General features: G+C 45.1%; 1 protein-coding gene and 1 pseudogene across 8 annotated transcripts; one reads left to right on the forward strand and one right to left on the reverse strand.

Annotated features, from left to right (window-relative positions):
- The first annotated feature begins 1,118 nt into the window (after nucleotides 1-1,118).
- B4galt4 (UDP-Gal:betaGlcNAc beta 1,4-galactosyltransferase, polypeptide 4) lies at nucleotides 1,119-27,953 on the forward strand. 8 transcript variants are annotated; one of them, XR_003951807.1, is made up of 8 exons: nucleotides 1,272-1,334; nucleotides 9,737-9,948; nucleotides 10,901-11,298; nucleotides 12,818-13,050; nucleotides 16,578-16,765; nucleotides 21,968-22,028; nucleotides 24,814-24,918; nucleotides 26,797-27,748. XR_003951807.1 is itself a non-coding variant. In NM_001285793.1 (7 exons), the coding sequence occupies exons 2-7, from the start codon at nucleotides 11,046-11,048 to the stop codon at nucleotides 26,927-26,929; spliced, it is 1,035 nt and encodes a 344-aa protein (NP_001272722.1). In that variant the 5' UTR covers nucleotides 1,158-1,334; nucleotides 10,901-11,045; the 3' UTR covers nucleotides 26,930-27,953. The 8 variants fall into 8 exon arrangements, 4 of the variants coding, with proteins under 4 accessions (NP_001272722.1, NP_062778.2, XP_006522462.1 ...); XR_003951806.1 differs by lacking the exon at nucleotides 9,737-9,948 and having other exon boundaries at nucleotides 1,119-1,334; NR_152434.1 differs by lacking the exons at nucleotides 1,272-1,334; nucleotides 9,737-9,948 and adding an exon at nucleotides 1,158-1,267 and having other exon boundaries at nucleotides 26,797-27,953.
- On the reverse strand, nucleotides 7,620-9,223 carry Gm15575 (predicted gene 15575; annotated as a pseudogene).

The following is a 27,953-nucleotide window of genomic DNA, read 5'->3' on the forward strand; positions in this document are numbered from 1 at the left end:
CAGCACCTCCCAGTGCTCTTCAGAGGGGTCAGCATGATGCAGGAGGCTCGGACTACAGGCTCCAAATTCCATCACAGTGGTGACACAGATAAGTGGCATCAAAATGGTCCTAGGCCTGTTTAAAGCCCAGTACCTCAGGACTGATTCAGTTTGCTCCTTTTTAGAGCAGCGCTTTTCACCCTTCCTAATGTTGCCGCCCTTTAATACAGTTCCTCATGTCGTGGTAACCACCAACCATAAAGTTATTTCCTTGTTGCTTCATAGCTGTAATTCTGCTACTGTTACGAACTATAAATATCAAATATGCAACTCCACACGGGGGTCGCGACCCACAGGCTGAGCACCCTTGCTTCACTTGCGATGGATCAGGTGATTTTCATGTAGCTTCTCAGAGAGAGCTGGCAGCATGCAGACTGTTGTGCGCCTATGAAGACCTCACCATTAGTTTTCTATCAATTTTAGCCTAATTTGATTATTATGATTATATTTGAAATATTATGATTCGCATAATATCATTTGGTCTTTAATTTGGTACAATGCATGGCTGAGCAGGCTATAACCTATCAGGACTTTAGACTTTCTTGAGGATGTGTCTAACCCTTGCCCCAGGATGGCTATAAAATCAACCCAACACAAACTGTAAACTTACTTAAACTACTATGAAGGCTGAAGTGGTTTTGTGTGTGTGTGTGTGTGTGTGTGTGTGTGTTTGTGTGCTCGATTTCAGGGTTCTCAAACATGAACTTTATAAATGACAATGTCGCCTGGTAGTGTCACGCAAAATAAACATGTAACTGTAGACTTCTGGATTCTATGATGTGGCCTGAAGCCACCCTTCATTTAATGTTGCCCAGAGAAGTCAAAAGGTTGCACATTCCTGTAAGTCCAAAGCGTCACTTTCCTGCTCTGTAAAGCACTGGGATATGATCTCTTTTCCAGGTTCCGGTGATGTCCCCGGGGATGGAATCTGAGAAGCGCCCGGAGCCTAACTAGTTATCCTCAGTACGGTTTGTGATCTAAAGACTACGGTGTGCACCCCTTTTAATTCTCAAGCTCCCGCAGCGCGTGGTGGGATTGGCCGGAGGGAGGCTGCACCAGGTCTTGAGAGAACCGGGCAGACCCGCCCCCTCGATGGCGCTGCGCGCGAGGCGGAGCCGGGGCTGCAGAGCCGCCTCCCGGCGGCGCAGGCGGTCCACGAGCGCGATCCCCGGGGCTGCTCCTCACCACCTCCCCTTCCCCGGGCGGCCTCCCGGTGGCCGCGTCCGGGGTGAGTACGCCGGGCCCGAGCTCCGCTGCTGCGCGCTCCGAGCGGCCATCGTCGGGCTGTGAGCCGGGTGGGTCCACGGGATGGTGCCGGGCGGACGCGGAGCCTGCGCGCTCAGGCCTCGGCGCTGCTGTCCTGCCGGCCGAGCGAGCGGCGGGCGAGCTGGGGGCCTGCAGAGGCCCACCTTGGCGGGGCTCCGGCTCCCGTGCCGGCGCCCCAGAGCTCAGAGCTGGGGAGATGTTGCGCGCAGCGGGGAGATGCAGGGTGCATCCGGCCGCGTCCCGCGTCCGGGTGCTTGCGTCTCCCGGCGCCTCTACCTGGAAAAGGCCCATCCTTCTCGGTCAGGGTCAGACAGCCTTTCACCTGGGGAAACAGCTCATCTGATCTGTACTTCCATGCCTGAAAGGGCCCGAGATACCTTCGGCCAAGCCAGGGGCACTCACATGGGGTTTGAAGGGCTTGAGACCCACCTGCTGTGTGTAGGTCGGGCACCTGTTCCCTCCAGGGTCTGTGGATCTGCATCACTGGATCTTCTGGTTTCCCTTAGATAAGGGCGATTGGTTAGGAGTTCGGGTGCTGAAGGGTGTGGGAGAGAAGTATCTAGAGAAGGCCTTTGCGGGGAGGTAACCTTAGGAGGGTATTAGCCAAGTCTGGTGCCTGTGGGTTGCAAAGTGTTCAGAAGTGAGCCAGGAGGCAGGAGGATGTGGGGGTGCTCCGGGCGCGGGCTGATCTCCCCAGTGGTTTGGTAATGAAAGAGCAGACAGAAGGTGGTAATTTGAGAGTTGAAAAAAGGTCTCTCGGTCTCATTTAAAAAAATTCATTAACTGGTGTGTGTGTGTGTGTGTGTGTGTGTGTGTGTGTAATGAATCTTCAGAGGATATATGAAACTCAAGGAATGTCAGATATGATTCAGTTTGAGAAAGTGAAATTCAAGATAGAGTTGAAGGCTGCCGGCCCCGCTCCCCCCCCGCCCCCCCCCCCATGCCAGAGCGTGGAGGAATGCACCTCCTGGGAAGGAAACACTGCGTTGTTGATGGTCTTTTCTTTTCTTTTCTTTTCTTTTCTTTTCTTTTCTTTTCTTTTCTTTTCTTTTCTTTTCTTTTTTCTTTTCTCTTCTCTTCTCTTCTCTTCTCTTTTCTCTTTTCTCTTTTCTTTTCTTTTCTTTTCTTTTCTTTTTTCTTAACAGTAATAATGATTTTGACATTTTTCTTTAGGATTTTTCTTTTTTATTGCATATTTTCTTCATTTACATTTCAAATGCTATCCCCAAAGTCCCCTATTACCCCCCACCCCCACCCACCCACTCAACTCCCACTTCTTGGCCCTGGCTTTCCCCTGTACTGGGGCATATAAAGTTTGCTAGACCAAGGGTCCTCTCTTCCCAATGATGGCCAATTAGGCCATCTTCTGCTACATATGCAGCTAGAGACACAAACTCTGGGGGGTACTGGTTAGTTCATATTGTTGTTCCACCATTAGGGTTGCAGACCCCTTCAGCTCTTGGGTACTTTCTCTAGCTCCTACATTGGGGGTTTTCTTTTCTTCTGTTCTTAAAGTGAATTTTTAAGAACAGATTTGGCCTCTGTGTGGACACTGAAAACTCCGTGAAATAGCACAAACCCCTGACCGCATTTGAGAGAGGTCCACAACTTTGATGGGGGACGGGGGCATCTCAAAATCAATTGCTGACCATGCCGAACTGTTTGGTGAAGAATAGGTAGGGAGGGCCGTAACGGCGGCTCCGTTACTACATTCTGTGTGCCACTTGATATAGGTATTTAGTCCCTTCTCTGAGCTGTGCTGGTAATAGTGTGTGCCTTGGGAACCAAACACCAAACAAACGTCTCTTGGAAGTCCTTTTATCCATACTGGGACCATCCAAAGAAAGTCAGCCTAGAACTCATGAATGCAGTCCAGACTGGCCTGGAACTGGGTGGGTAATCCTCCTGCTTCAGTCTTAGTGCTGGTATTATAACTGTGAACCATTGGCGACTTCTGGCTATTTTTTTTTTTTTTTCTTTTTAAAGACCATCAGAGTTACCCAGGTTCCTGTTTAAAATACAAATTTCTTGGCTCCACCCCAGACCATTGAAACAATGGGTGTGGACCCAGGAATAGGTATTTTAAGAAGAGTACAGAGGGTACACAGTACAGGCTTCTCTGGCTAATGCTGAAGTACACACACACACACACACACACACACACTCACACTGAGGATAAAAGTATGTGTGTAGATAGGGGTTTGAAAGGCATTTTTAGAACAGGTCCTCTTAACATTTATTTGATCAAGTTGCCACCAGCTTTATGCAACTGATCATTACTGTCCCCTGTCTATAATAATGTCATTTAAAAATTTTAGGATATTTTAAAGGACAACTAGTTATTTTTTACTTTTAAAAATTATTTATAACAGCTTTGTTTCTGGTAATGAGCCATACCAACAGTGAATTAGAAACACAGCTTCCTTAAATTTGTCTCAGTGACTATTTCTGCTGTTTTGTACAGGTTGCTATCATGAACACATGTACTGCACAATTGGGATTGCGTATACACTTTCATGTTATTTTTTTACTTGGCTATGGTAAGCTCTTCCTCCGTAGTTAGGGTCTTTTAAACACTCATTTTTTGGGGGTACATACTTATGTGCACATGCGCATGAGAAGGCTGGGGAACAAACATTTGTGTCATTGGGATTAAAGCCGGTGTCACCATGCCTGGCTTTTAGGGAGATTCTATAGCATAACATCAGGTTCTTGTGTGGTAAGCACCTCACTGACTGAACTCTCTCTGTAGCCCCTTAAACACCTTTTAATGAAAACATGTGCTCTAGGATGTGATATTGATGAAATCAGATCCCTGTTATTAACTTTTGAGTTCATCTCAAGGTTTTGCTATTTTGGCAGTGTGGACGTCAATACAACAATCTCCTCTGATTGTATACTGAATGATGTAATCAAGAGTTATATATAGTGAAATGTGTTTTAAAAAAATCCCATTTTCATATATCTTTTTACTCCTTTTTTGTTTTCCATCAGAAGGACAATTGCCATCTCTCAGGGTTCCGTTCCATCTGAGGTCTGTTCTCCTTCTTTGGGTCTGAGACTTCACAGCATGTGAGAGTCACCTCTTGTTTAAATTTCAGCCCGGGTCTCAGACGTAGCTCTTTGGACCTATCAGTTCTGGTGTGGAATACAGAAACCTATAGCTTTGTCCACTCCTCCAGAGAGCTGACCAAAGCACATTTGGAGCCACAGATGAGAAGTGTTTTTAAGTAAAAGTCAGATACACTCAGAAAATCCAGATCAGGGTCCTGGAAACACTCATACACTTGATAAGAAGTTGAACTAACATTTTGAGACATGAGCTGCCTGCTTTTTTTCTTTTTGTTTGTTTGTTTGTTTGTTTGTTTTTTCCCCAAATTATCTCAGAGCTTACCAGCCCTTAGGACCATTGGTAGACCTGACCTGTGATGGCTACAGAAGTGGACTCCTATGACCCACTGCAGAATTATCGGATAGCTGCAAACAGACTTGGGAAGGCATATTCAGTGAGCCTCTACTGAAATCTCTCACCAGAAATTCTCGTGACTTCTGTAAACATCTATCCCATAAAACAACTTCAGTCACTTGCTAGTTCAGTTTATGTCATGTTTCCCAGCAACTTTTGTTTTAAAATGGGTGTTGCAGGGCCACAAGCATGCCCTTGAAGGAGGTAGTGGGTGCCTGCCCCTTCCTCTTTCTCCATTCTTTTTTTGTCTTTGAGGTAAGACATTTTGCTTCCTGCATGCCACCTACCATGATATGTTGCCTCACCATAGCACGTAAACAATTGACCATGGGCCAAAACACATCAAACTGTGAGCCAGATTGTTTCTAAGGTGGTCATCTAGAGCGTGTGCACTGTTGGGCAGAAGGCCGAGATAAATGCACACAGTGCAGCTTAGTAGCAGCCCCTCCCGGTTCAATAGTCAGTGGCAGAGGGAAGGAGTAACAGGCTTGATCCAGTGTTGTTTTAGAAAGGTAAATGGGAGGGTGCTGCTATGAGTCTTTGCTACTATTAACCCTCTCCTAGGGTCATACTTCTCTATGTAGCCTTGGCTGTCCTGGAACTCGCTCTGTAGACCAGGCTGGCTTCGAACTCAGAGATCCGGCTGCCTCTGCCTCCCAAGTGCTGGGATCAAAGACTCACACCACCACCACCACCACCACCACCACCACTTTCATTCTCCCTTTTTAAATATAGCATCTCTCTCTTCAGTAGGCTTGAATTGTGTTCTGTTCATATAGCATATCTTAGAAAGTTATATGTTAGTTTGGTTTGAGACATCACGAATACAAAGAGTTGCAAATCTTTTTGAGAATTCAGTTATTTACCAAGCATTGATTGGGGATATACTTAGGGTCTCTGACTTTATGAATTTTTTTTACAACATTTTGTAATACTTTAATTTTAGATTGCTTAAAAGTTTTAAAAATGATACAGAAAGTTCATGTAGCTTCTAATATATTTATTCCTTTACACAGCAGTGAGACTTTATCAACGCTGTCTCGACTTCATTTCTCAATACTGCTGACAGACTTTATTTCTCAATACTAGTAACAGGTTTTTGAGGTCAGTAGGTCTTACCTGGTCATTTGATAACCTTTTTAAGGTGATGTTGGCTTCTGATAACCTCTTTAAGGTGATGTTGGCTTTTGATAACCTTTTAAAGGTGATGTTGGCTTCTCTGTATAGTTATCAACTGCAGTTAACTTTAAGGGAGAGTCTTTGCAACCATAGAGCACAAAACTGTTCATTCTCAAATCTTCATCAGTTGATTCTTGATGCCTATGGTGAAGCCAGACTGACGCAATGATTGCTGTAATGTTTGCTTAGTGGGGTGTTTTTTTTTTTTTTTCCTTTCTTGGCTGTTAAATTGGAAGTTTCCTATATGAAAGAGATTATCTTTTGTCTCCTATTCCTTTCCTTATTTGATCAGCTATGTCAATATATACTCATGGAAATTAATTTTATTCTGTAGATTAAAATACAGAGCACATTTTAAAAATTAAATGTTTCTACTTGGGAGCCATAATAGAGTGTTATCAGCCTTTCCTCTGCACTGCCCAGAGAACCTCGAGGTAGCAAGACCAAGTGCCTGGGGTGACGTGCCCACACACCGTGTCTGTGGTAGCTGTGGGTCGCCTTAGAGGGCTTAGGATACAGATTTTGGTGCCTACCAGCTGCTGAATGCCATCATAGCCTTTCTATCCCGTGCAGGAGCATTTATTGCATAAACGTGGCACCTTGGAGGCATGGAAATGGTGTCTGTTTATGCCCAGTTGCTGTTGGTTATAGTTTACTTTCCTTATTAGATAATCTTTACTATTATGGAAAGTTTAAAAAACACACAGACATACAAAGACCATGAACCCTTATGTCATTGTCTCCTAACTATGTTTTACCATGTTTTACCGGTCTCGTTTCATGTGTTTCTCTTCTTTGGAGTGAGAAGAGGCGACGAGAGCACGTTTGAAAATCAAACTGTAGACATTAAGGGCAGGGAGAAGACTGAACTAAAGAAGGGCAGTACTTCCCTTTTGGCCTGTGGGTGTCCGCTGCGCCTGTGAATGTCCATGCCTGTGCTCAGAACTGGCAGGTGCTCAGAGCAGACCCATTGCATTGAGGGAAGGGAAAGCTTGCTCATGGCACACACCTTTAATATCAGAGCTCGGGAGGCAGAGGCATCTTTATGAATTAGAGGCCAGCCTAAGCTACAGAATGAGTTCCAGGACAGCCATGGCTACACAGAGAAACCTTGTCTCAAAAAACAAAACAAGACAACAACAAAACAAAACAAAACCAAAAAAAAAAAAAAAAAACCAAACCAACCAAACAAACAAACAACCAAACCAAAAAAACCAAACTCTATGGCAGATTTCTAGACTGGGAAGGTGGGTGAGGGTTGCCCTAAAATAACTCCTTCATGACTTTGTTCTCTGAGGATTCCCCTGTCCTTTCCCATATCAGTGTCTTGATTATATAGGAGAATGGCCCCAGGAAGAGGGAGAGCATCAAGCTTACTTAGTTAATAGTACAAATAAGTCCGATGGCACCTTCCCCGGGGTCCCCTTCCAGGGGCCACCTGCCCTGGGGATACTGTTTGTTTGAAAAGTCATTTTGCTTCTGATTACAAAGGTATTAGTAGAAGTTTTATATACTTCTAATTACAAATGTATTATATGCCCATTGAAAGAAAACTGGAAATTATTATCACAGGTATCTGTACTCCATCAGAGGTATGATTAGGATTAACTTGGCTAATATTCTGATAACACATGACTCACTGTGGTAGTCAGCAAACCCCTTGCAGTTCTGGAAATGCAGGAGGTGTTTGGGTAATACTGAATCAGGAAAGAGGTTGTGGTAAGTTGGAAGAGGTACATACGCTGCTGTTACCATTTTACCAGCAAACCACCTGCCATGCAATGCATGGACAGCAGCAATAGCGGCAGCAATAGATGGGCACTTCACATACACACTGCCCTGAGCTGAATTTTTGTCAACATTAATATAAATGACTCCTCCCTGTTTATTACATTCTTCAATGGCATCATCTTTAATCTCTGTCTCATGTCCAACTTCTTCTTCTGTTTGAGGATTAACCATGTTAGGAAGTTGGAAACACTGTGTGGCATGAGGTAGGACAGAGAGAGCTGCAGCTAGAGCCGAGGCTTTGGTCAGGTGGGAAAGTTGTCTTTGCAAATCTGTAAGAAAAGAGGATTCCGCCACAGCACCAAACGCCAAAGGGCCACTCATTTGCAAAGCTTGTTGGGTTGCTGGTGGAATCTGCAAACCGGTACCCTCCGCAAGTCTTGCTGTGAACTGGAGACATCCAGTTGTTTCCACGTCATTTCCTGTCCTTTCTAGTTCATCACCATCCAAAAATGAACTAGCACTCGAAGCATCAGTTCGTTCAGTAACATGGCCAATTATCATTGGTCTCCCAGCTAACTCGAATCCATTAAGCTGTTCCAAAGCCTTTTTTGGCACGTTCTGAATCAGTGCCAAATGTAATGGCTCCACATCTCTTAGAACCACTCGTTTCACTATCCATCATAAACTGAATACTTTCAATCCTCCTGAAAGGTTCAGAGATCCCAGAAAGCATATCTTCAGCTATGCTACGGTGTAATGAGCCCACGTAGAGCCCCATAGGCCCAGCATTTCCCTTCTGTACGTTGTTTGCCATTGCAGCAGCTCTGTTTTTTTTTCTGCCTGTGATGCCCGGCCTATGACTGGCACTCCTAAAACTCCTTGGCCAGTTAACCCAGTTGCTAGAGGCATGGAGCTGACATCAACAAATTCCACATAGGCAATTCCTTTGGAACGTCTTGAATCTCTATCAGAAATCATTCTCACATCTCGAACCTTTCCTACTGCAGAGAGAAATTCTTCTAAATGTCTTGGTGGGATTCTTCCTGCCAGTTGCACACAGAAAACTGTCCTTGCGTCCCTTTCCTTGGGAGTGAGATTATCAATAGGTTCCCTCACAGGGCTCGGGTCTTTGCTGAATGGACTTTTGCTTCAGAACGGCTTCTGTAGGGACTTCTGTGGTGGCCTCAGAATCTTCTATCTTGACTTCCTGAGTAGCTTCGTCTCCTTTGCTTCTACTTCGTTTCCTCTCTTGGCTTTTGCTCTTTTTCCTTTCTCTGTCTCTACTTCATTTCCACTCTTTACTTTTGCTTCTTTCTCTCCCAAGACTATGACTTCTGCTCTTGCTGCCCCCCCCACCCCCCCTTTTGTTACGTTCTTCATGGCCGTTAGCACTTGTTCTCATCCTTATGATTGATAGTTCACACTGGAATCAAAGGTGAATTCATGGGAGTAGAAGTGAGGTATCGTTAGGCAAGTCTTCCTGTAAGAGGCTTCAAGCACTGCTTCAATATCAATATCTTCTGCCATTTTCTCTGCTCCCCTGTGTGGGTTTTCTTGTGCCTGTGCTTGACTCAGGACCCAACCCTGAGACAGCCTCAGCCAGCTCCCTGAAATGGCCCTCCCAAGTTTTATCTAAGCTAGGGGAACATGCCGAGAGAGGTTGTCTCCAAACCTCTGGTCACCTCTACGACAGGCAGAGGGTAGGAGATCTCTCTCACACAGAGGTGTTCTAAAAGAAACCCCCACCCCCATTTCTCACAGAAACAAGTTTTGCCTTTGAACTTTCTTCTGTGCCATCAGTTTTATAGAGGGCACTTAAACTTATAAGGGGGTAAGTGGTTATTATTAAAGTGGGTCATGTAGGTTAAGCCTTCATGCTGGAATTAATAGTCATATAAAAAGAACAAGAGATATGAGATCTGGATTTTAATCTCTGAGTGTGTGTGTGTTTGTGTGTATACTTGTGTACCAAGGAAAAGCCATTAGGGGTATAACCAGTACAAGGGCCCTCAACAAGAGGCTAACCACACTGAACCCCAATCTGAGAAATTCCAGAAAGCCCCCAGAAGCGGGAGAAGCCAAGTCACAGGATTTTATTACCACCGCCAAGCAGGCTGAGATGGAAAGGTTACAGCCTCTGCAGTTGCTTAAGAAGTACAAGCCTGCAATGAACCCTGGGCCACCCCACAGACAGATCTCTTCGTGTACACAGGGAGCTATAGCTGCCAATCAGGGAGGGCTGGAGCCAGCTCTGGGAGGCCCTGAAGGTGGGTGGTATACATACTTACTGTACTGGCTTTTCCTTTCTTGTCACTTGAGATATAATCAGACGTATTTCCTTGTTGGTCCATAGCACAGACAGTCTGTTTGGCTATGGAAATGAACAGAGTCTGGCTTCAGGACTCGCTACGTTTTCATTGGTAAGATGTTTGGGATTTGAGGCATACTGTGACTTTGAGGGTGCAGAAAGGATGTGGGGGTATTGTAAGCTGCAGCCCACAGGCCCTCCACAAGTACCCTTACCATCTAGTGAATGTACTGGTGTAGATGGTGGGCCCTAAGTACACCGAAAAGCTGGATTTTCTGTTGTTGTTAATAACTAAGAGCATAATACCTCTTGGAGATGAATTTGTATTAAGTCCACCTCATGGTACTAAAGTATGAAACCAAGGACAATTTAGCACCTGTGAGAAACACCTTTGATAGAGTGGCGGTCCAGGCAGCTGCCAGTACATCTGCATTGGCCATTCCTGGACCAGTCTCTTTAATGTAGCAGTGAGGATGATGGTCACTATTTGGTGGCTACTTAGTGTGTACCAGGAGGCCGGTCAGTATTTCTATGCTAGTCCAGCTCTGTAGGAAGGTAGATATTATCTAGGTAGGTATCATTTTACCCCCACATTACAGATAAAGGAGCTCAGGGAAGATAAGGATGCTTGATGAAGTGACTAGGCATAGGTCACGTGGCTCATAAGTGATAGAGAGCCCAAGTCCCTGCTCTTGACTCTTTTTTTTTTTTTCTCATAGACTATTCACAACCTCTGTTTGGGTCCCCTTGTGTTTTGTCCCACCCCACCACACTCTGTTGGGCTCTGCCCTGGGCTAGCATCTCACCGAGACCGCAGCTCAGCTGGGATTGGGTTTCTAATGAGTACTGAGGTCTTGTCATTTTAGGACAGGATTTCCACTCATAATACATCCGTTGTGATTGTCTTTCAGTGATCTCTGGGCTAGAACTGCTGAGCAGTGGCAAACATTACCTCATGAGTTGCCATCAGATCCCCGGTCATACTGGAAAAGTACAATTTGGAACCTCCTCACTCCAGCTGAAACAGAGATACAGATTACTCACAAACTAAGAGACATGGGCTGCAACCCACCTTATCACCTCTCCTACAGATTACGATTGTTGCTGCTCTTTACCCTGTGCCTGACGGTGGTTGGGTGGGCCACCAGCAACTACTTTGTGGGTGCTATTCAAGTGATCCCCAAGGCAAAGGACTTCATGGCTAGTTTCCACAAGGTCATACATTTGGGGAATGAAGAAACTCTGGGCCATGATGGGGCCACGAAAAAACCAGAGCTTGCTAACTGCCCTTCGGTGTCTCCAAACCTCAGTAAGTATTTGCTGTTTGTGTTCTGTAAGTACTACAAAAAGTTACTTCACTGGTGTATGGGAAAGTATGAATAGTAGAATAATAATTCAGTTTTGCAAAATAGCTCTACCTTGGCGTCAGCATGCCAGTTTAAAAAAATATGGCATATCCCAAGAATTTTGTGAGGCCCTTACTCCTTTCATTCCATATCCTGACTCCAGGACTCATGGGCCTTTGAACCTGACAGACAGGACGCATGGGCTTGTGTGTGGCCGCAGCAACTGAACATTCTGTTCCAATTCCAGTTTGTCGATTCTCATTAATAATTAATGATTAATAATTAATAATTAATAATTTTATCATCCATACTATATTAAGTCAACCAGTCTGGAGTTGTTCTGCCCCCACGTGGTGGTTCTCACTGTCTCTGTAAGACAGTAGGTACCGGGGTGTACCTGTGTGCTACACCTGCTGTGTTGCCACTTAAGTCACAGTCTTTCTGTGGACACAGTAAGCAGGCGGTGTGGGGGTGGGGGTCTGTCATTCTAGCTGTGTAGTCCAGCTGCCCTCAAGACAGGCAGCTATGGCTTCCTGTCGTCTACACTAGAAGAGAGGTCTGCTGAGTGGCCTGGGGCTCTTCATAGGCCTGTTGTTCGTAACCTGCTTGTGGGAACTGCAGCATGTCTGTCTTAGCATGCCTAAGACTGTTGAGAGAGGCCACTTGGAGATGAAGGAGTTTAGTACAACCTGTTAGCAGCTCGCAGATATAAAGCCTGTCTAATGTATGTGGGATCTTAAAGGGCACAGAGGAGATTATCTCAGTTCCTAAGCAGAACTCTGCCTCCTGTCTTACTGGCCAGCCTCTCCTTTGTATTCAGGTCAGAAAAAGGGGGTTACTTACTTCAGTCTGATATTCGAAGCCCTGCTCAGGATTGATTACCATGGACAGCCTCGAATTTCACCGGCAGATGCTGTGTTAACTGAAAACATCTACCCTGGCATGGTGAGAGAGGAGTGTAGGCCATTGTCATCCTGGCTAGGGAGTCCGGTGGGCTTAGCTTCTTCCTGGTGCCTCGCCCACAGGGACCTAAGCATGAGGAGTGTAGGGCAGAAGTGGGAAGAGGGCCTCACGCAGGAGGTGGAGTCTGTAGAATGTTCTTGGCTTTCATATTCCATCCTTCTTGGTAGAGGAGTTACTGTGTCTTGCCCTGATCATTAGTGGGTGGTGAAGTGGCTGGGCAGTCTGCGTGGCTCACTCAAAAAAAAAAAAAAAAAAAAAAAAAAAAGATCATGAAGCCAGAGTTGATTGGCCAGGAACGGGAAATGCTCTTACACACCAGTTACTTGCTTTGTCAGCAGGCTGCCATTGTCTTAGTGCTCTGTGTACGGCTCATGAGACTTCCATCCAGAGAGCAGTAGGACCTGTGGTCCTCACGGGGCTACAGGCAGAGGGCCAAGCCTTCATCCGAATCAGCTGTGTAAACCCCAGAGCTCCGTGCCCCGGCTCCGATTACAACCATGTGTCTGGTGTTGATTGCAGGAGGCCAGAGCAAGCTCGTTTTTAAGCCGGACCTCACGTTGGAGGAAATAGAGGCTGAAAACCCCAAAGTGTCCAGAGGCCGGTATCACCCTGAGGAATGTAAGGCTCTGCAGCGGGTGGCCATCCTCATTCCACACAGGAACAGAGAGAAGCACTTGATCTACCTGCTGGAACACCTGCATCCCTTCCTGCAGAGGCAACAGCTGGACTACGGCATCTATATCATCCACCAGGTGAGGGTGGGCTTCCCTGGACCCTGGAGTCTGTGCAGGAAGCAACGTGCCTGTCTGTTGGGGGCGTGGTGGTGCATGCCTTTAATCCCAGCACTCGGGAGGCAGAGGCAGGCGGATGTCTGAGTTTGAGGCCAGCCTGGTCTACAAAGTGAGTTCCAGGACAGCCAGGGCTATACAGAAAAACTCTGTCTCGAAAAACCAAAAAAAAAAAAACAAAACAAAACAAAAATAAAACCCAACCCCCCCAAAAACCAACCAAACAAAAAACCCCTCTAATAAGAGTATGGGCAAAGTCATTAGCTGCTTACTTAATAGTGGATGTAGTAGCTGATGATACCAATTTTAGGTAGAATGGCCAGCACCTTGGATCTTCTGTGTAGTGTATGCTTTATGAGAGACTTCATAATCAGTGCCTCTCTATGTGTCTATCTGTGTCCAGTTTTAGGACTTGAAATAAAAGTTTATGGAGTTTTTTTAAAGATTTATTATATATGTATATATATATATGTATATATATATATATATATATATATATATATATATATATATGTATACACACACACACACACACATATATATGTATATATGCATTTGCCTGCACGTATGCAAGTGAATCGTGTGTATAACTGGTCTCCACCAAGGTCAGAAGATTCCCTGGAACTGGAATTCTGGCTGGTTGTGAGCCGACTTGTGGATTTTGGTAACCAAATCCATGTCCTCTACACAAGCAGCAGTTGCCTGTAACCACTGAGCCACCCCGCCAGCTCCTCTGGCTTCTTGTCTGGTGTTGAACAGGGCCTTTTGTAACCGAGGCTTGTCTGAAACACAGCAGAGGCTGAGCTTCGATTTCTCGTCCTCTTACCTCTGCTTCCCCCAGATTGGGGTTGCAGGCAAGCATCGGCACTAGTGGATCGTCTGGAGGTTGAACTCAGGGCCCTGTGGGTGCCCACAAGCACGCTACCCACTGAGCTACATCTCCAGCCCACTTCTTCTGTTTTAGAACTAATCTTGTTTTTTAAGGACATTGGTTAAAACTGTGATTTATTGAGTCTGTTTGTTTGTGTGTTTTGTTTTGTTTTTTCGAGACAGGGTTTACTCTGTGTAGCCCTGGCTGTACTGGAACTCACTTTGTAGACCAGGCTGGCCTCGAACTCAGAAATCTGCCTGCCTCTGCCTCCCAAGTGCTGGGATTAAAGGCATGCGCCACCACGCCCGGCGATTTATTGAGTCTGACTTCTAACTTTGGATGGTAGCTACCAAAATATGGCACTATTTTTAGTTTGTTTTCCTTTTCAAAAGATTGTGTGTGTGTGTGTGTGTGTGTGTGTGTGTGTGAGGGGTCTCTCTTATTATTTCTGCTGCTGCATACTCCAGGTTAGCGTATCTGACAGCTTCCAGGCAGTCCTCCTATTCCCACCTTCCCTCTTATCACAGGGTTGCAGGGGTTTTCACTTCATCTGGCTTTTTTTTTTTTTTTTTTTTTTTTTTTAATTTAAACTTTAGTTGAACCAGTCATTGGTTGGCCATTCCCACAAGTTCTGCACCACCTTTACCCCAACACACCATGTGGGCAGGACAGATTAGAGGTTGAAAGATTTGTGGCTGGGTTCGTGTTCAGTCTCTGTACTGGGAGCCTTGTCTGGTTATAGAGCCATGTGGCTTTTCTATGTTCGTTCTGGGTGTTAAACCCAGGCTGTTAGGCATGTGTGGCCGTTTCCTAAGACCCTCTTTTATCATCTCTTCTGTTTTCTTTCATCTTCCTGCCTTTCCCCGCTTTCCCCTTCCTTCTTGGCCAGGCTAGCTTGAAACTCTCGATCCTCCTGAGTACTGAGAACATAGGCATGTGCTGTGTTGTTGGTTTTTCTTTCTTTCTTTATGAACAGAAACATGCCTACTTTGTTACTCTTTCTAGGAAACTGCTGCTGTAACTTCAAAGAATCGCTTATGATTTTGTTATGATAAGCTGTCAAGTGAGACTTTATTTTTACAGCACTCAGCTAGCCTTGAGCAAAGTGGTACTGAAAAGTCCTGGTGTCATGTAGCACGTTAAATGTTGATGATCTTACAGGCCGTATTAAGGAATAGCCTCTGTCATTAGTGTTGTAACAGGATTTTGTTGAGCCATTTCCAAGAAAGTTTTAAGTAGCTTAGAAGTATTAGCAGCAGCCTTCTCGGTTGATAGGGCACAGTTTCCTCATGCTTCCTGACAAGTTCTTAGCTTAGTCTCTTGGAAGTTCATTGTCAGTGCCCAGGGTTAGCTGGAGCTCAGCCAGCAGCCGACAGGAAAGCAGTAACAGTAACTGTTGTGACAAGAACCTTCTAGGGGCTTTGTCGCTTCCTGTGGAATCCATTAAGACCCTTTAAAAACTGAGCTTAGAAGAACACTTCACACGAGCTCCAGCCTCTTAATAAATTGAAGTGCACAATTCTGTTGCTTTATTTTTATTTGTATTTTAAAACTACATTGCATTTTTTTTTTTTGGTGCTAAAGAATACCACGTAAAAATTATCTCAGCTACTTTCTCATTTTTTAAAAACCATCTTGTTAACTTTTAAGTGTACTGTTGAGTAGTGTTACGTATGTGTGGGAATGTGTGGAGAGATGATTCAGCAACTCGACCACATCAGGCTCTGGCAGAGGGCAAAGCTCAGATCCTTAGCTCACTTCCAGCAGCTTACAACTGCCTGCAACTCCAGATCTTGGGACCTGATGTCCACTTCTGCCCTCAGAGGCCACTTACACCCATGTAGTATGTGTGCGAGCACACACACACACACACACACACACACACACACAAACACACACACCATGCACCCACACAACACACTGAAAAATAAAATTATTCTTTAAAAATGAAGCTGTTTTCTGACCAGGTTTGATGGCTCATTCTTTTTTTTTTTTTTTTTTTTTTAGTAGATATTGTCTTTATTTACATTTTAAATGTCCCCTTTCTTAGTTTCCCTTCTGAAAATCTCCTCTCCCCTCCCCTCTCCCCCTGCTCACCAACCCACTCACTCCCTGCTTCCTGGCCCTGGCATTCCCCTACACTGGGGCAAAGAGCCTTCACAGGACCAAGGTCCTCTCCTCCCATTGATGGCCAACAAGGCCATCCTCTGCTACATATGCAGCTAGAGGATGGCTCATTCTGTTATCCCAGCATTTGGGAGTCTGAGGCAGGAGAATTGCAGTGAGTTTCAGGCCAGCTTGGAGAAATGTCTCAAAAACAGAAACAAACTTTACTCTCATACAACCAATCTACTGGACTTTTAGTCTTTTCACCTAAGCAAATTATCCACCATCAGACAACTTGCTAGGCCCAACGGGATGCTTTTAAATTATAGAATATAGATATGCATGAAACACAAAGCCCAAACCCAATGGTTTGTTTGTTATGATTGCATTTCCTCTGTTAGACCCTAGAGTATGTTGTCTTGCTAATAAGCAGAGGTAATATAACACTCCTAAATGGCGGTGGAGGAGAGCACTTTTCTTTGGAACTCTTCATTTTCACGTGTGTTTTCCGTAGACGGGAAGTAAAAAGTTTAACCGAGCCAAGCTCCTGAACGTGGGCTATCTGGAAGCTCTCAAGGAGGAGAACTGGGACTGCTTCGTATTCCACGACGTGGACCTGGTGCCTGAGAATGACTTCAACCTCTACACCTGCGGTGATCAGCCCAAGCACTTGGTGGTGGGCCGGAACAGCACGGGCTACAGGTAAGGTGGCCCTGGCTGGGCGGCGTACTTACTGCGAGCGAGCGAGGCCATGATGTGGTGTCCGGAGTGAGTTAGGGAGGCGAGAAATGGGGAAAGACGCCCATTTTCCCTTAATGTGCAGAGCAGCAGTTAAAGGATAAAGTAAGGAGAAAAAAAAGGTCTCCCAAAACCTTGGCAAGAAACACAAAGACAAAGGGAAAGGGCAGGAGAAAGAATGTGACCCACGCAATTGTACGGGGCGGCCTGTAGTGTCTGTGGGGGCCCCCCGCCCTGCAGTACCTGTGGTGGGACTTGACAGGCTTTCCCACACAGGAGAACTTTAATAACCTGCCCATCCAGCTTGATTTCCTCTCCCAGACAATTCCATGGCGCCCTCTAGGCCAGTGTTTGAATTGAACATCCTGTCTATTTTGGGGACATCTTGCCAGAGTTCTAGGAAAGGGCGGGGCCGCACATGTCCACCTTCGTAGACTGCTTGGGAACCAGGATATCCAGGACAAGTTCCTGCCTTTCAGAGCTGCCATGGGAAATTCCACCATCCATCCTTCCGCTCTCTAGCTGTCTCCCAATAGAGGAATATGACCTTTAATTGTATTTAATACCAGCTCCTAGTCAAATATAACCGGCTGGGATGTATCAGATGCAGGTAAGCTCTATGTAAATTAAGCTGACTGTACACACACTTCCCTGTCACCTTCCTCCAAGGCCTGCTACTCCTGTGGAGCTATGCCACTAGGCTAGGGGCCAAGAGGCCAGTCTGGAGAGGCAGAGAAAGTGCTGGTGCAAGGAAACAGGAAGTTCCTATGGAGAAGCAGATGCAGGCATCTGCGTGGAGCTGGAGAGCACACAGCCGCAAGCAGTCAGTTAGGAGGAGGGAGGGGGAAGTGTGTGTGAAACTAAAACTAACCTGGAAAAGAGGGTGGGAGACTGCCAGACCCTGCAGAGCGAGAAAGGGAAACTGACCGACTCTTGATCAACTTCCTTGGTCTTTGCTCCTGTGTTGCTCTTTCGAAGTAGGTCTCTTACTTTGGATCACTTAAGAGGATGCTTTTGTGACTCCCATGAGAAGTCCTCTTCGGTGGGAGCGTAACCCCTTCCTTGTGAGGTCCCCGGGACAAATCACAGTTTGATTCCACCAGAGTTCCAGCAGTGTGCTTCTGAGGTTTGCTTACAGACCATGCGTGAGAGGCTGCTGGCAGGAGCACAGGTGACCTGAAAGCAGCCTTCCTGGAAGGTCTGCAGTCAGCATGGAGGTCAGGGTCCCTGTGCCCACACAGATGGCAGCGCTTCGGGTTGATCTTCCCTAGCCTCTCTAACTTAGCATCTCCCCCGACCTCAAGGTCACGTGCACTTAGGAGTGTACTTAGACCATGAGGCTGGGAGGAGCAACAGGAACAAGAGGTGAGGGTCCACTTAACCTCGGTGTTCTCTCCTTCTCTGAGGAAATGTCATCAGGTTACATGCCCAATTGTGACCGACTCTTAACCTCCTAACTTTAGGCATTCTGTTCCTGCCCCATTCCTTTTTCTAATTACTCAAGGGGAGGAGGTGGCGGGGGGTGGGTGGGTGGGAGGGGGGATTAAGGACAGGCTGTGGACTGAGAGAGTCTACATTGTATCATGGTGTTAACCTGGCCATCAGCATGAAGAGATAATTGTCCACTGGGACCTGATTTTGACCTTACACTCTGGTGTGACCATCATGGCCTCCATCAGAGACTGTGCACTTTAAGAGATGGCCTGTACCTAGCTTGCTGTTTAACTTTCCCTTACATCTGGCCAGACACTGCTGCTCTTCCCAGACACCATCAGCAAGCCTTTGTCTTCCTTGCAGAATCGAATACGCTTACCTTGTGATTTAAATGTAAGCTCGGAGAAAAACGGTGGCCCAGAGTGTGTATGTGTGTGCATGCGTGCACACACGCTGACGAGAGAAAAACATGAGGCCTTTGCAGTATGCAGGTTCTCCACCACTGAGTTATATTTGCTTTGTACTTCTTACCCATCCCTTCAGACTTAGATCTTACTTTGGTCCAGTTTTATTGTATGGATCATGCACATGCCCACCTGCCAGTCCCCCCCCCCCCCCGCCCCTTTTGTGGCACCTCCTTACCATTGCTATCCTGGGCAAAATTCTGCTGCAGGTGGCAGGCAATTTCAGTTTCAGGGTCTCCGTGACTTCTGATGGCAGCTCTGTATCACTGTGTTATAACATCACTGAGCTCTGGCTTCTTCATTGTCCCAACAGCCCCATGGGTGTAGGTATAAGAAATGTTTTCGCCTACAATCACAAAGAGGAAGAGGAGGGACACTGGGTCTCTGTTCTCTAGGCCTTGTAGGAAATATGGACTTGTTCCTTTTGCCTCATGCATGCGAATCTATAAGGAGGTTGGTATTGTTGACATCAAGGGACTGGGCACTGTTCATAAGGAAATGTCCCTTAAGTGTGACTGTGGCAAAACTGGAAGAGTCTACATCACCACCCAGCGTGCTGTGGGAATCATTGTAAGCTAGCAAGTTAAGGGCAAGGTTCTTGCCAAGAGAACTCATGTGTGACTTGAGCATATCAAGTACTCTGAGACCAAAGACAGCTTCCTGGAAGGGGTGAAGGAAAAGGATCAGAAGTCAAGGAAGCCAAAGAGAAGGGCACCTGGGATCAGCTAAAGTACCAGCCTGCGCCACCCAGAGCTGGACACTTCGTAGGAGTCTGAGCTGCTGGAGCTAATCCTGTATGAATTTGTAGCTTAAGGTACGAAAAGGAATAAACAGCCTGGACTGTGAAACAGAACCAAACCAAACCAAATGGAAATGTTTTCACCTGCCACACATTCAGTGGCAGGAAGTTAAAGTACCTTGCCCAAGTGTTTCAGATTCATGGTGAATTTTGTTGCTAATAACTCCTCCGTGCCCGCCTCCTTTCTCCAAGGACTCCATTGTAACTGTATGACTCCATCTTCCTCATTCTGGGGACCTTACAGCCCTTTAAAATATAGTTGTAAACTCACTTGAGGGCCTCTTAAAATGTACCCTCTTCCAGAAAAAGGATCAAAAGCAAAAGTCAGTACACACAGAGGCGTTTGCTGGATAACAACGGTAAGAGCAGTTCTGTGGTTTCCCTGGAGGCATCTGCTGCTCCTCCCCACAGCAAAGCTGGGCTCAGTGCTCCTTAGCCTACGCACTTCCTCACCAGGGTCTCACACCGTATCCTCCCTCATCTGTACATCTGGGTCCTTCCAGACCCTGCTCCTCTTGCTGTGGCTGTGGTTCCTAAGAACCTGGGGTTGTTCAGTTCAGAGCTCTAGGAGGGAAGGCCCCCGGTAATCCTGTGCTCTCAGCTAGCTACTTGGAGCATCGTAAGTACTAGCAGTCCCTTCTAGAGCATGCATGCCAGGTCTCTCATAAAAACTTCTCTTTGCTGCCTAGGAGGTTATGTGGGGCCACTATTTCTATCCACATGGCCCTGATGTAGCTGTTTTTGGTTTTGTTTTGTTTTGTTTTGTTTTGTTTTATGATAGTTAAGAGTCCCTTCATTGTTAAGTTCATGAATGTGATCGTGATGGTCAGTCTTGGTTTTCAACTTGACTAGACTGAGAGGGGGCAATAAGATCAGTTGGATATAGCTCAGAGGTGCCTGGGAAGGCATCTCCAGAGACAGTCAGATTATGATGGCAATGACCAAATCAGTGATTAATGATGGATTTATAATCCTATGACATTAATGGGAAGTGGTGGGTATTTTTAGATTTGGGGTTGTGGGTATTTTTAGACTTGGAGGAAGCGGGTCACTAGAAGTGTGTCCCCAGGGACTATATATTGTCCTGTTCCTCGTCCTCATCTTTGTGTCTTAACTGTCATGAAGTGAGTAGCCGTCCCTACCAACCATATCTTTTCCACTGTGATATTCTCACTGGCCACAGGCCCATCAGCAATGGAGCGAGCTGGCCATGGACTGAAGGAAACTATGAGCAAAAATAAAATTGCCCTCTTTTAAGATTGTTTCCCGCAGGTATTTTCATGGTAAAAGTTGATAAATATAACTATATCTCTAACTGTTATGGGATACATAGGGACTAGTTTGTATGAGGAGCATAGAAACCACTCAACCTCAGAGGAGCTTTGGGGATACCAGGTGTTAGGTTGGAAATGTCTACAGTGTATTGAGTGTCATTCTTTTGGGTTTTCTTTTTGTCTGGAAAACATCGGTATTTAGTTGGCTGAAGTCCGTGAAAAGTTTGAAATCGTCTCTGTGGTCACATGGTTCTGTTTAGTAGCTCCCTCCAGCTGCAGTTTGGGAGGATGCCAGAGTTGTATTAAGGGTTAGCCTTAGCCCAGCTTGCTGACAGGTCAGTGGGATAAGAGTCCTTTTATCCTGGGAGCTACTCTCTGACATTCCTCCCACCCTATTGTCCTAGGCCTTTGGCTTCCTCTTCTCCTTATTAGTCTTAACAGTGGTTCAGCGGATGTTCAACTCTTCTTGCTCATTCTATAGTCGTCCAGGTGTCTCCTACTCCACGGTCTTCAGGTACTCACAGCTGCTGAGTTATCTCCGCACAGGTGTCTTGTGAACGTGAACCCTTCCTCCATTGCCCGTTGGCATAAGCCCTAGGAACGTCTCAAATTTAGCCTAAGAATAAATTCATTGTCTTGCTCTCAAAACCAAACGATTTTCTTCATACTCAGTTTTCATGAAAGACACTGCATTCCATCTGATTGCCCAAGCCCGCAGTTCAGCCGAGTGGGGGTGGCCTGTTGATCTCTGTAGAAAGCAGACTCTTAAGATGGTGGTTTGCAGAGTGAGCACAATCAAAGCACGGACTGGAACTGTCTCCTGATTTACACCTCTTCTCTACCCTAAGAAGAAAGGGGGAGGGGGAGTATATTTATCATGAGACTCATTGATGCTGAACATACCTGGTGTTCTTAGCAGCCTTTACATGGGATGGATTCTCTCACTCACATTTAAGGCAATACTGAATACCAGTGTTATTGATAACAGGCACGTGGGTCACCTTACTTAGTGGGGTCACCCAACAGCAGATCAAAGGCCAGCAGTACAGGGAGACATGAGGCAAGAGTAGATAGTTGAAATGGGTGGAGGTGAACCATCTCCCAAGGGTTCCTGGAATGCTAGCCCCCGAAACCAGAGGGGGAACAGAGGGGCTTTGTGCTAAATGTCACTTCTCTGTTTTCTCTTTTGCTCCAGGTTGCGTTACAGTAAATATTTTGGGGGTGTCACTGCCCTCAGCAGGGAACAGTTTCTCAAGGTGAATGGATTCTCTAACAACTACTGGGGATGGGGAGGAGAAGACGATGACCTCAGACTCAGGTGAACAGCAGAGAAGGGACCTTCCCGGGGCTCTGCTCTCAGGGCTGACCTGGAAACCCGCACTTGTGTGTAGTTCCTGGACATGCCAGGCCAGCAGGTCCTAAGGCTGCAGAGTTGGGCTTAAATGGTGCCAGGGTGTGTGTGTGTGTGTGTGTGTGTGTGTGTGTTGATGGTAAAGATGTACCCATTGCCCAGAAATTCCTAACTATTCAAAAGCCCATAAGTCAGAGCTGTGATCCCAAGGGCCTCCTGGGCAGACAGCAGGGGACCTTTTCCCTCTTCCTGATGCTGCTTAGAAAGTGTGTTCTAAGCTCGAGATCTGAATTGACAGATATGCCACGATCAAGCACCCAGGAGGCTGGTGTGAAGGAGCTAGGCCTCATGCTGCTTAGCCTTGGCCCCTTCGGGCAGAGAGCCTTTTGCCGTGTTTCTGAAAGAGGAAGGTTTTCCTGCCTAAGGGCTCCATGTCACCCAGACCCCAGCAGTCACCATCATGGTCACACAAGCTGCTGATCATACAGAGTCAGGGTTAGGAAGGGCTAGAGGAAGCCAGTACTTCCTTTTTCCCCAAGTCCCTTGTACTGCTTAGCTGGGCGAGCAGTAGATAGTTGCAATGGTTACATACCATCTCTGTCTCCTTTCCCACAGTTTCTTAGCTTTAAGGGAGAGTGAAACCTTAAGTTTTGTTTTTGTCAGCAGGGGAAGGGTTCACCTTCAGCAGCCTCGAGAGTTCTTTTCAGAGATCGCTGCTCATGGCTGAGAAGAACTTCAGGACAAGCCAGCAGGAAGCAGAATTGGAATTTATCCAAAGGCATTTTTACTACATACTTGGGTGCAGGAGTTCACAGATATAAAGGTCTTTTGGGGGAAAGAATAAGATATACGTGTTGGTGTGAACTTCTCTAGGGAAAATTATATTTCATTGTCTTACATGGCTTGAATGTGCACACACATGCACACATACTTGGTCCTGTTTCTGAGATAGATTGCTTAAAGGGTGTAAATTACAACAAAGTTTCACGTTTTTTTTTTTTTTTTTTTAGTCTTTATTTTTTGCCTACAAATGTTTTGTCTGCATAGACATACCTGTGCACTGTGTATGTGCAGGGCCTGCGGAGGGCAGGAGAGGGAGTCTGATTTCGCCTGGGACTGGAGACAGTTGTGAGCCACCCTGTGGTTGCTGGGGATTGAACTCTGGTCCTCTGGAAGGGCAATCAGAGCCCTTAACCATTGAGCCATCTTTCCAGGCCTACAATAAGGTTCAAAGACCTATGAGCTGGCTTATTTATTTCTCTCCAAAATTTTTCTTTTGTAAATGAAGTTGGGGGTGGTTTGGGGATGTGGGTTATTTAGATTTACAGATGAGAGATGAGTGTCAAGGTAGAAAACTTGAGGATTTACACATTCTGTCCCTGCATGGACACTGTTGATTTTAGCATCCTAGTTTGAAGTATCTGTAGGAAAACCCTGTTTATCTCTGCAGGCAAGTTTGGCCATATCAGCAGTGCTGAAGTTTCCGTTCTGTCTGTAGGAAAGGCAGCCAGATTCTGGAGTGTGGGGGCTCTTCCTCGCCATGTCTTTTTGCTTTTCTGTCTTTCTCTTCTGCCTCCATGAGACATCGTGATCCTCAGAACAGGTTTCCACCAATGCACTGAATAAACCAGGAAGGATGGAGCATAATATTGATTGAGACTTGCTGACTAATATTGAACACCACCCATCTTCTCTCCTACAGTATTTATTACAGTTTGTAAAGCATGTTCCAAGTGAATTCTGTTGTTTGAGCCTTTGAAATGCATTCTGTGTCACCAGTCTCATTTATAGACAAGGCCAAGATCTGGTAGAGCGAGCCGACTCAATGCTGTTGTCAGGCACAGAGCTTAGATGGAACCTTGGTTTGTGGCCGAGATTATGACTTTACACAGTCATTGCTTTCCTTGTGATGAGATAGCATTATTAATTATAGATCCCAGCAGACTCGGCTGTCTTGCTGCTTAGGATGCATAATAAATTAATATTTTATCAGGTCCTTTCCTCTCATTTTAAGAGTAATTAACTTCAAATTGGCATTTCTCCGCTACGTAAGTGTTAAATGCTATTTCTAAGTTTTTGAGCCACCGAAGACAATGGAGAATAATTTCCTCACACCTACACATGGCTGTGTCTTATTCTTTCCACACACAACCTCCATGTCTGTGAATGCCTGAATCCAGTCTAGATTAAGCACTTCCGGTTCACTTGGAACTCACTGTGTAGCTCAGGCTAGCCTCAGTTTATCACAGATCCTCATGCCCTTGATTAGCATTGCCACCCAACCTGCTAGAATTACGGATGCGTGTTACCACGGGAAGATTCTTTTAGTTTTTGAATGACCTTTCTTTAAACTAGGATGCTGAAAATTTGCACCACTTTTATTTATTTATTTATTTATTTATTATTTATTTATTTATTTTTAGAAATCCCATAGGGTTGTCATATATACTGCTTACTTATTCTGTCCTGAGAGGTTATGACTGCTAAGTGTCTGGGTGGCACTTTGGTGAAAGAGGACAGTGACTATGTCTCAAAGATAATCATTGTGCCCATGAATAGCACCACACTGGCCAACCTCCTTGTGTGTGTGTGTGTGTAATTTTTTTTTTAATTGCAGGTGATTCTTTTAAAGTACTCAATGGTAGATCAATGTGATAGAGTTCAAAAAATGAATTTCATTATTCTTCTAGGGTTGAGCTCCATAAAATGAAAATATCCCGGCCCAAGCCCGACGTGGGCAAATACACCATGATCTTCCACACCAGAGACAAAGGCAACGAGGTGAACATGGGCCGGTAAGTCCTGGATTCCCAGACCAGCGTCAACCTGGGTATCAAGTCTCTTGTGTAGCTAACACACCATTGCTGGACTGATCACATAGGCTGGTTCACCTTGTTAAAAGCTTTTTACAAAGGAGCTTTAAAAGCAGAGCCCAAAGTTAGAAAGAGTAGTACCTGGAGCCTTATTTCAGGGATCGTAAACTCTGGGCTCCTCTGCTTTGTCCCACCTTTTCTTCTACCTGCTGAATTCTTTGTCATAGCATCTGTGTGTCCTTAAAATATAAAAAAAAAAACCAGAGTACGATTATCATGCCTAAAATAATAATAACAAAAGACTTCATTTTGTTACTACCTATCCAATTTTTTTATTAGATTTCTCTGATTGTCTAGTAAGGACTCATTAAAAAAAAAAAAGCATTGGCTTGCTCAGCATGGTACAGAAATGATATCTGCATTATTATGAGTATGATCTCCTTTGGCCTAGAGGTTTCATTGAGGAACTCCAACAGATAAACACATTGTGTGTTTGTGGCTCTGATGGAAGAATTGATGGGTTTTGTTCTGATATTTTTTTCCTTTGAAAAGCAATGTTCAAGATTATTTTGGCCTTTTATTAATTTCTACATGTTAAGACAGTGTTAAAAATCTTTTAGCTCTTTTGTTAGAGGCCACAGGTCTAAAAGAGCAGACTTTTCCATGTCATTTCAGTATTTATCAACAGGCGTGCATTTTTCTGTCTGTTAATTATTAAATAGTTGCAAAAGAATACTTAGAAGTGGTATGAAAACTATAAACCATCTGGAGGCCCAGACAGACCCCGTGGGTGTGTCCATGTGGCCTTCCTAGACCCTCACCCTCCTCCTAACACTCACCGTGCCCTAGGTGACACATCCCTGAACTTCACAATAACTGCTTCTGTCACATGGTCATTCCTTAGGCTGTTTCTTGGCTCTCTTGTTTTCCATATGTTTATATTCCTTAACAAAATAGGGATCACTTTTGCACATTTCCAGCTGTGTGTAAGTGCAGTCATACTGTGTTTTTTCTCCTTTGACATTATACAGCTCAGTGCCGTGCTTCTGGTATCCACACATGTTGTCACAGTCACGGCTGAGCTCCTACCCCTGTTTCTCAGCTCCAGCCACGGTGGTGGCTTATTCTTCTTCAAATACATTCTGTTCTTTTGTCTATCTGTGACCCCTTGACCACAAAATCTTTGCTTAGAGCATCCTTCCCTTCCTTCTTCACTCGGTGAACTGCATGTCTTTTAAGCTTCAATGAAACTGACCCTGTCAATGTCCCTCCCTAGAGTCTTTCACAAAGTAAGACCCTTATCCTCTTGTACACACGCACACACATACATATACACATACACCTACACACACTCATACATACATACATACATACACAAACATACACTCATATATACATACATTCATGCATACACACATGCAGACCCAGACAGATAGACACACACATTTTTTAGACCCTTATGAAAACTATGTACCCTCCTGTCATAGACAACTTTCTTCTTACAATAGTGGAATGGTCAGAGATCCCCTGATGTTTAGCCAAGGACCTGTTCCGAGTGGGCAGCACATACCCCTTTCCTATCAGTGGTTGTTGTAGTCCCTCTGTTCTGTAGATAGGAATGCATTGGAGACAATGATCTATCACTGTTGGTCCAGGCTATCATTATTTGATGTAGGATTTGATCCACAAATACCTGGCTGTCATTATTGCCTGTTCTGTGAGGAACGCACCTTTTATTTTTGGCAATAAGAAACTCAACAGGTATAGTAAATTATAAAACTACGTATGAGAACACTTTGGGGCAGGACAGATAGCAATGGGATGCACGCCATGTTCTCATTTGCTCTTTTTTATCTTTAGAATGAAGCTGTTGCAACAGATGTCCCGGGTCTGGAAAACAGATGGCTTATCGAGTTGTTCTTACAGATTACTCTCTGTGGAGCACAACCCTTTATATGCCAACATCACAGTGGATTTCTGGACTGCTGCGTGACCCGGAGCTTTTGATGACACTCAGGACTGATGATTTGACTGTAATAATTTTGGCCTAGAGACTTCCATAGTAGCACAACGTTAAGAACTTGTTCCAACTAATTATTAGGCTGAAATTTTTCCATTTTCTCAGCAGAGCTCTTGGTTATGTAGAATGTAGAACCATAGTAACAAGACAGCTTTTCTTGGTTGTTTTGAATCATGGCTGTGAAGTGTTGTAACACACGTACTTGAAGGACTAAAGATGAGAGGATGTGATGAAGTCACCTTGCGGTCTGTATCCTTACAGGATTCACTTCAGCAATGTACCATGTGATCAAAAAGCGGAGAACAAAATCCCCAAGCATCTTAGAGAACCATCTAAGACAGAAAGGTACTAAGATATGTTTCTGTAACTCAGTGTATCCTATATGGCCATCTGCGAAGTGGTGGATTCCAGATTCGAAGAAAGCCATAGAAGAGGGGAGCAAAGTCAAGAATCAGATGCCACAAACACGACCGTAAAGAGCTGGCTAAGGACAGAGTGTGGAGTGAACTGGCAGCGGTCCCCGTGCTGGCTGCTGCCACCAATCTTCTGTGGTGGATGCCGCCTCATCAGAAATACCTTCCAGCCTGTGGCCACCCGACCCTGAATGTACCCAGCCTCTTGAGAGGCTCTTGCCAGTAATAACCCACCAGAGAACACACTGTCTATTAGTTTTTAAAGCATTTTTATAAAATGATTTTGTACATGTAGGGTATGAATGAGCAGTTTATAAGCCACGTGATGACTGATAATGTCTATAGAGTATCTCTGTAGTAAAATATGAAAAAACTTCCAGTTCTTGGTCTTGTTTTTTTACTATTAATTTAGACCAATGATATATTCATTTCAGTACCTGTAATTTTAAACGTCTTGAAAACAGAAGAGTGGACTAGAGAGATGCACAGCAGTTAAGAACAGGTAGAGATGATTGGATGGATACATACATAAAATACATACCCACATACATAAAATAATAATAAATAAATCTTTTAAAGAAAAT

Source organism: Mus musculus, chromosome 16 (genome assembly GCF_000001635.26).
Source record: "Mus musculus strain C57BL/6J chromosome 16, GRCm38.p6 C57BL/6J".
Lineage (NCBI taxonomy): Eukaryota > Metazoa > Chordata > Mammalia > Rodentia > Muridae > Mus > Mus musculus.